Below are 8,795 nucleotides of genomic sequence, written 5' to 3' on the forward strand. Positions count from 1 at the left end.
TTTGTTCGTGCATTTGAACGTTTTTTTTCCCGATCTGGTTTGTAATTTCCAATTTTCTAGTGTGTCCTGAATGTGGCTTTCACCTATAAAATTCGATAAGGAAGTGAAAAAAAAACCCACTGGCAAGTAAAAAACAAAACAAAACAAAACAAAACAGAACAAAATTAACTGTTAAAACAAGATACTGACGATAGGCTTTGACTAACCTCCGTTTTCTACTGAACATTCTTCTTTTTTATTTTATTGTATCCACGGGGTCGACAGGCAGGGAGTCATCTCGACATCGTTGTGAGTCTTTGGGTTAGCTAGCTGCCCACAGAGTTGCCCTATTACCGTCTTGACATGTTGACGCTCCTACCTCCAAATATTTGGCAACAACAAGCAAACTGAAGTAAGGAACCATTTAGAGACATTACACGGAAGAGGTGAATATGGATGCACACGTTTAATCAGAACCATTTAGTAAACAGGCCGTATGTTTTTAACAAGTGTGTTTTCTAGCTGCTTAAGTTAGCGGCCAAGCTAATGACAACACGGATATCCAATTGTACCTGCCAGCTGCTGTCATTAAACTTGGATCGGTACTATCAAAGTCCTTCTAGGCAAGTCAGGCCACTCGGCGGCCATATTGGCGACGCTTCGAAAAGCCCAAGAAGACCAGACCCCTATCTAATTGAATGGAGGGGTGGTCAAATCCACCCTTTAACGTGATAGCAGGACGGAAAAAACATACAGACGTGCTAGCCAGTGAAATAAGATACAAATAAAAACCAAAAAAACATAGACTTTACCGCAGAATGACGTTTAAATCGCTATTTTTCCACAGGGAGTACTCAACTGCGCATGCGCGCGGATTTACGACACAGCCGTTACTGTACGGCTGTAACGGCTAAATCCGTGATCTAGCAGCAGCCCGAGCATACCTACACCGGTCTGCCCCTGGTCTGCCCTGCTCTACCTGGAGACATATCGGCTTGAGTCTGGAGATTTTTGCTAAAAAATAAACGCTAGACTTACATGAAATCCGTCTTAATAATCACCTATGGGCTCCTAGTTCTGTGTGTGGTGACTGTGTCTGCTCCCCCCTCCCACGATCCCCACAAACGTTAGCTGTCTCGGATGCTATCGAATGCTAGCATGGATGTATTAGTGCTAGCATGTCGTCTCAGCAGCAGCAGCAGTCAGTTAAAAATAAATAAATACAGTCCGAGTGAACCGCTGGAGCCACGGACTGATTACCGACCATCACTAACAACTAAAGCCTCGACCGGTAACAAGTATGAGGGGCGTTCGTTGTGCTGAGCTAGCTCGATGCTAACTTCGACTAGCGGTAGCGTTAGCATCCGCCGCTAGCTTCGGTTAGCATCCGCCGCTAACAGCCGCTTCTCAGCTCACAACAAGCCTCTCGTACTCGGTACAATAAAACGAGAGGCTCTCGTTAATGGTGACGGTGTCTATCGGTCCACGGCTCCAGTGCTTCACCCGGACTGTGTGTGTGTTGTTGTTTTTTTTTGGAGTGGACTGCTGCTGCTGCTGCTGCTGCTATCATGGACAGGAGGCTAACGCCCCCAGGGGAAGGGGCCCAGTTTGAATGTTTAGGTTAAAAAATGAAACGAACAAAACTATACATTCAAAAGTTAAATGAAAGAAAAGGTGGACTGATCGGTTCATTGTAAAACACTTATTGATGTGAATGTGGTGAATTCTGTATACGTAGCGAGGTAGCTCTTTCGTTCAGCAGCACAGACCTGAAGCTTCACTTTTCATTAAGACCAACCAATGTGGCTGCCAAATTAACAAGCCGGCAGTAAACCTCTAAAACTCCGCGGGTAATTAAACAGCTTTCCTCCAGGATGAGGAGCCGCTCCCGGTCGCCGGTGGCTTTTCCGAAAACCTTAGAGTAAATGTTCAACCTGACCAGTGACCACATACAGTACACACGGTGCTAAAGCCGTGTTGTTGTTGCCACCAGGTAGGTTTGTCTGTCGTAAATCTACTTGTGCGCATGCGCTGGTGCAACAACATGATTGGCCTAGTTCAGCTCTGGCAAAGCAGGTGATTGGCTGCTGGTGAAAAGGGGCGGGACATGCGCCATCTTTGGCGTCGCAGCTTTCCCCATTCAAAACGGGCAGAGTGGTCTGTCTCCTCATATTAGAACGTCTCTGGTACTATTTCAGTTGGTGACAGACGGACACGGCACCGGGCACCATGAGGATTTTACGGTTCCTGAGGAGCAGCGCGTCCATAGGAAAGGACATAGACTACTACTCTAAATTTTCACCCTCCCCTCTTTCAATGAAGCAGTTCTTGGATTTTGGTAAGAAGTGGTGCACACTGCTGCATGTATTATTTTTTAAATGTCATGTTGGTCATTTTGTGACAAGTTTGCCTCCTACATTAATATTTGTGATTGCAACAGGAGAGTTTTCTCTTTTTATTTCCTCTCTCCAGGCTCAGAAAATGCATGTGAGAAAACATCCTTCGCCTTCCTCAGACACGAGCTCCCTGTGAGGTTGGCAAACATCATGAAAGAGATCAACTTACTACCAGACAACTTGCTGAGGACTCCATCAGTCCGGCTGGTGCAGAGCTGGTATGTGTAGGCTCTGCTTTTTCTCAGTCATCTCTCAAATGACACTGATTCCATGGTTTTCATTTATGGGATTTATTTCCCTACACAGGTACATGCAAAGTCTGGAGGAGATTCTTGAGTTCAAGGACAAAAATGCAGATGATGAAAAAGTCACTTATGAGTAAGTAAATAAAAGCACCGACTATGCAGATGTATTTTCCTTCTTACAATGTTTTATTCAGTGCTAGGAGTTGATCTGTGTCTTCATATAACTCTTATATCTTTCTTTAGTTTCACAGACGCTGTGATAAATATCAGAAATCGACACAATGATGTCATTCCCACCATGGCTCAGGGAGTGGTGGAGTACAAAGAGGCGTACGGCACAGACCCAGTCGTCAGCCAGAACGTTCAGTATTTCCTGGATCGTTTCTACATGAGTAGAATATCTATCAGGATGTTGCTCAACCAGCACAGTGAGTATATTCTCTTCTTTGTCATGAAACTGTCATCATCAGTGTGTCAGAGAGCCAGGTGACTCCATTAGCACCAGATCAAAGCTTTGTTTTCTGAACACAGCCCTGGTGGTAGCCATCCTGATTTTGCATTAGGTTGAATGTCTGTATTTTACTGTTAAATTAGGAATCAACACACAAACTCTGTGTTGTTGTTGTTGTTCTGTTGAATGAAGCAACAGGTTGATACAAGCCAGAGACAAAAAACAAAGACACTGTGTACCAGCATGAACCTACAAGACAGAAAAGACTGTAGTTCAGATATTTTGTTTGAGATGCCTCCATTTAAATTTTGCATGTTTTTACTGTCTGTTTTAAATAATTTATATGAATAATAACTATTATTATTTCAGGGCCATTATAAAATATACAAGTGAATAAAAAAATGCAACAAAGGTAGTATGATTGTGAAATTATCCATATGGAAACAAGACTGAAAGAGTTGTTATTACATACTGATATCATATTTCATTGTGTTATATTAGTGTTTCTGGTATATAAAGTCTGACGTGCCATTAAACTGATGTTGTATAGATTACGTCTAAGATTTTATGAGAGCCATCTCTCACAATGTGACATAAAACCATTAGAAGATTAATGCACAATATGCAGGAAAGGATAATAAATAAATCTTTATTACAGCAGAATTGGAAAAGTCTCAAAAAATAAAATCTGAAATCACACAAACATTGATTCTCATGTGGAAATAGTGGAAATGTAAAGTCTGTGTTGTAAAGATCACGTTATACTGTCCTGCATGTTGACATCCCTGCGTTTCCTCCTAGCGCTCCTGTTTGGTGGGAAGGTGAAGGTGAACCCAGCACATCCTAAGCAGATCGGCAGTATTGATCCACACTGTCGTGTCAGTGATGTGATCAGAGGTGATGTAATATATTTTCTTAAGAACACAAACCATGACCCGGTTCAAATATGTCACTGTTCAAGTATCAAAGTGTCTTCTTCGTTCATCCCTGAACCAAGTGTCTTTCTTGTAGACGCCTACGAAAATGCACGAAATCTTTGTGACCGGTATTACATGAACTCTCCTGAGCTGATCCTGGAGGAATTCAACGGTAACTGTTTGGTTATTAGACATAAACAATACACACAGTCACACAGGCACATTTAATTGTAAACTTTACAAGTGAACACGTTTGTTTCCATGTCACACTTTCTGTTTTGCTTGTGACTTCAAGTGCTTCAAATTGCATTGTGAAGGAATAGACAAATAAATATAGATAAGTATGAATTGCTTGATTCATACTGATAAACGTCTGATGAAAATGAATTGATGCGTTTATCCTGACAGCCAAAGAGAAGGAAAAGCCCATCAATATGGTCTACGTTCCGTCTCATCTGTATCATATGGTGTTTGAACTTTTTAAGGTAAGATTAGCCTTCTGGACTTTTCTGTATTTATAGACATAATGACTTCCTCACTACAAAGACTGAAAACTTCCTGGTGTTTTTCTTTATTGCAGAATGCCATGCGTGCCACCATGGAGTTGTATGGTGATGCCATGGATTATCCTCCTGTCCATGCACAGATTGCTCTGGGAACTGAAGATATGACAGTCAAGGTGAACAACATCCACCTCTGATTTACTTTCTGTCTTTCCCTCATGCGTTTGGTGACAGCTGTGACCAACAGTTGTTTTATTTTCAATTAACTCAACTCTATTTTACATCATTTCCTAAATTAGTTTTGTTCATCTGACTGAAAAAAATCAATTTAAACCAACACTAAGGAACTTTTCAACCTTCATAAAATATTTTCATAACTTTTGTGATGATACATCGACTTACAACAAGTTGAATGACACCTCTGTCATGGCCTGAGGGGGTCTGTATCTCTTTCTCTGGCACTAAGCAGCTTTGAGGAGCATGGTAGGAACCCTGCTCTCACTTAAGTTTCACTTTCACTTTTGCGAGTCACAACAAGGAGGGAACAGGCAAAACGGCACTTTAGCAATGGATTATGTTTGTGTTTTCACTTTGAAATGATCCACTGGAAACAGAAACTTAGTTTTGATGTCTTTTGTTAATTTTAATGCAGGATATTTACAGGGCTTCACGCTAGTGTTCATGGGAAATGGAGTCTTCCTTTAGGCAAAACACTACCGCTTTGGTCCACAGGCGCCGCCAAACTCAACCAAAACTGAAAGTTCTTTAGTACTGCTTTAAATGATTTTTTTAGACTGTTTTTAACTTAATTTGATACTATAAATTGAATTAAAAATTTCATGCATTTTGTCCCCTTTTATTAAATTCCTTCAAACTCTTCACCTCATTAATTATGAGTTGTACAGACGGATGTAAACTGATACCTGACTGGTTGGCTCAGGTTATTGTGCTTCCAGATTAAACCTTCTCTTATTCAAGCCACAGATCTGTAGATGAAACTCTCTCCCTCTGTTGTGTTCATATTGTATGTTCTTCCTCAGGTGTGCGATCGCGGAGGAGGCGTGCCCCTGCGAAAGATTGACAGGCTGTTCACCTACACGTACTCCACGGCTCCGCGGCCCAGCATCGGTGGCTCGCATGCAGCTCCTCTGGTCAGTATTCCTGATGTGGACAGATGTGAGCAGTGAAACACTTTCCTCCTCTGTAGCTGCAGATGCGGAATCAGTCAGCGTAGTAAAGGTCTTTAAGCTGTCAAGTGTAGCTTGTTCTCGGTTCTGTGTTTCATTTTGGTCATTGTAGAGTTTACTTTAACAAGCCCAGTCAACAGGAGGGAGTACAGAAAATTAAGGGTTTTGAATTTTTTGAAGGCCGTTATATTGTGGGAGAATCTCTCCATCAACATCGAGCTGACATAATGAAGTGACACAAAATGTAAAATCGTATGTAACGTCATGATCTTATTATTAACCCATATTTTTTTATTTTTTTTAAGTATATTTTTTGGCTTTTCATGCCTTTATTCGATAGGACAGTTGAGAGTGTGACAGGAAATGGGAGGCAAAGATGGGGGGAATGACATGCAGGATAGGGGCGTCCAACGCGGGACTCGAACCGGAGCCGCCTGCAGCGAGGACTATAGCCTCAACACATGGGGCGGGTGCTCTACCAACTGAGCTAAACACCGCCCCATTAACCCATATTTTAATCGTTATAGTTATACTGATTTCAGCGACTCTACCCATTCCCAATGTGTGTGGCTGAAAAAATCCTATTTGTGTGTCCCTGTACTGAAACGACTGTGCTAAGCAGAACCAACACAGCAGGTCAGAGTAGAAAACTCATGAGCCTTTAATCATATCACACCGATCACACTGACATTGCTTTACAAAAGCAGATAGAATAACAAAGAAGCATCTGCCATTCTGCCTCCTGTTCACTGAATGTACCATAAACATCCACTGAATCTTTGCTATAAGCAGCTGACTGATGTCGTTGTAAATTGCGGGTCTTACATGTTGAGTTGTGTTTTGTCCAGGCTGGTTATGGGTACGGCCTGCCCATTTCTCGACTGTATGCACGCTACTTTCAAGGGGACCTGAAGTTGTATTCTCTGGAGGGTTATGGAACCGATGCTGTGATCTACATTCGGGTAAATTAGTTTTTTTTAAATTAATTTATTTTTTGCTTCTCTCTCAAAGAAAAGCAGGATGAATGAACATGTTTTCATCTTCCATTTCATTATCCATTGTCTCCCAGGCGCTCTCCACAGAGTCCATCGAGAGGCTCCCCGTCTACAACAAGTCGGCGTGGAAACACTACAAGACGATCCACGAGGCCGACGACTGGTGCGTCCCGAGCAAAGAGCCCAAGGACATGACAAAGTTTCGTAGTTTCTAGATTCAAACATCAAATGGTCCTGTAGGGAAAAGTGCAAGTAGTTGTGACTGAATGGCTCGGTTGTGTGTCTGTCTGCGTGTGTGTGTGTGAGATGCTAGTCCATCAGTTAAAACCTCCTTGTCCAGAAAATGCATAGAAAGAATCCTAGAACAAAGTTTTAGTGCCATACTGTATATTTGATATAGAACAGTAGATTTTGCTTGGGAGATTATGGAGTTCAGCAACTGTCAATAAAAACAAATCCTACCTACTACTGGGAGTTACCAGGACCAGACACACACAGCTGTTTAAAGTAAAGCCCAACCAATGCTACATTTCTGAGGTCAATACTTTTTTATTGCTATTAGATAGATATATACTTTATTTATCCCCTAGGGGAAATTCAAACGTCCAGCAGTATTTGAGTCTTAAAAATATTGATGCTTGAACAATACCTTTTTAGAAAAGTATGGAACATACAAAAGAAACAATACTTAAATCCCTGAGGAGAACTGAACAGGACATTTCAGTGTGAAACTCAACAGTTCCCTCTGGTGGACAAACTATGGAACTGCAACACACTCTAATTTTTCTTATGAACAATAATAATATACCTGTGATAAGCTACGTACATCTTGTCAATGTAGTGGTCGTTTTTAAATACGACTTTAAAGATGAAACTTGATCAAAAACAAAATAAATTCATCTGTCTTGGGCTGCAGTGATGGCAGAAGAATCAGCAGAACACCCCACTTCCTGAAACAGTATATTTCTGTCATTTGGTTCAGCTCATCTTTTAAAGTTTGAGCTGTAAAACTTTACATTTAAGTTATAGAGTTTACTAGTTTACGGCTTCTCCTTGTTTTCTTTGCTGCTTTTTATTGTGGTGAAAGGTGAACCGTCTGTCCATCCATTTTCCTCTGTGTGGCGTTTGATACTTTGAAAGGAAAGGAAAACATGTTACACAATGGATTGCTGCTTGTTTTTGTTTTATTTTCTGTGCTGGAGATTTCTGCAGATAAGTCTTGTTTTGTCTAAATGTTTTCATTTAGGGCATTTCCTCTTCAGTTTGATGTTTTTTGTTAAAGCGAAAAGGATCAATTTTGCACCTGTTTTTACTGCAAATGGAAAAAGATCATTTGAGGCCAACAGAGGAGAACAATGAGCATGCTGGTGGGAATGAGTGGCAAAATATTTTTGCAATTACCTTTCTTTTTATCAATTTGCAAATAAGCTGCAGCAACGCTTGAGCTAGATGAGTCTTATTTTTCCTCTCAAAGTTGTATCACTCAGTGTTGTTACAAAATAAAGTATTTTGCTTTCTGTGGTTGTATTATGAGGTCAGTTGCACCATTGATACGGCTCTGTAACAAATAAATACCATAGATTCTTATTTTTGCTGGAGGTGAATGAAAGAGAAGAAGCTAATCTGATGTGCATGTGCTACTAAATTATTATTTTCTTAGTATCCATCTGGACAGTGGATTATTTTTTCCTACTTGACTAAAGGGAGCGGTTCGGTGACAGTGTTGGTAAAAATGAGTCCTAACATCATTTGGAGGTTTGAGGGCATTAAAACAAAAACAGAGATTTTTGTGGAAACTATTGTGTTTTTAAAGTGTTTGAATAAATTACTGCAAATGATTGAGAGTCTTCTATTGATGCAAGACTTAACACCACAAAGTTAGAGTTACAGTTTACATCAGGTCACTGATGCTGAGAGCATTTGTGTCGAATAGTTAGAGGGCAGCTCATGTAAAGACGTCACTAATAAAATAAAACATCATTCTCCTTCGGCCAACATTTTTGCAACATTTGTTACAATGCTATAAATGACATTTAAACTATCCACATAGAGAGAATATGATGAAGTTATTGGTTCCCGGAGTTGTGTTACTGTGTTATGATACATACACACAGATTAAAAT

The 8,795-nt window shown here is 40.7% G+C and overlaps 1 protein-coding gene across 3 annotated transcripts; it reads left to right on the forward strand.

Moving 5' to 3' along the window:
- The first annotated feature begins 180 nt into the window (after nucleotides 1–180).
- pdk1 (pyruvate dehydrogenase kinase, isozyme 1) lies at nucleotides 181–8,200 on the forward strand. 3 transcript variants are annotated; one of them, XM_085765711.1, is made up of 12 exons: nucleotides 181–425; nucleotides 2,178–2,317; nucleotides 2,452–2,593; nucleotides 2,682–2,753; nucleotides 2,864–3,048; nucleotides 3,873–3,968; nucleotides 4,083–4,160; nucleotides 4,397–4,473; nucleotides 4,569–4,667; nucleotides 5,532–5,642; nucleotides 6,527–6,640; nucleotides 6,748–8,200. In XM_085765711.1, the coding sequence occupies exons 2-12, from the start codon at nucleotides 2,209–2,211 to the stop codon at nucleotides 6,886–6,888; spliced, it is 1,224 nt and encodes a 407-aa protein (XP_085621837.1). In that variant the 5' UTR covers nucleotides 181–425; nucleotides 2,178–2,208; the 3' UTR covers nucleotides 6,889–8,200. The 3 variants fall into 3 exon arrangements, with proteins under 3 accessions (XP_085621837.1, XP_085621839.1, XP_085621838.1); XM_085765713.1 differs by having other exon boundaries at nucleotides 373–391; XM_085765712.1 differs by lacking the exon at nucleotides 181–425 and adding an exon at nucleotides 454–580 and having other exon boundaries at nucleotides 2,165–2,317.
- The last annotated feature ends 595 nt before the right edge of the window (nucleotides 8,201–8,795 follow it).

This window comes from Trachurus japonicus, chromosome 21 (genome assembly GCF_045865225.1).
Source record: "Trachurus japonicus isolate A0001 chromosome 21, Traja_1.0".
Classification (NCBI taxonomy): Eukaryota; Metazoa; Chordata; class Actinopteri; order Carangiformes; family Carangidae; genus Trachurus; species Trachurus japonicus.

Coding starts and splice junctions, on each gene's coding strand:
- pdk1 (XM_085765711.1), top strand. CDS start 2,209: ATGAGGATTTTACGGTTCCTGAGGAGCAGCGCGTCCATAGGAAAGGAC. Junction 4,474..4,568: donor TGGTGTTTGAACTTTTTAAG/GTAAGATTAGCC, acceptor TCTTTATTGCAG/AATGCCATGCGTGCCACCAT. Junction 4,668..5,531: donor CTGAAGATATGACAGTCAAG/GTGAACAACATC, acceptor GTTCTTCCTCAG/GTGTGCGATCGCGGAGGAGG.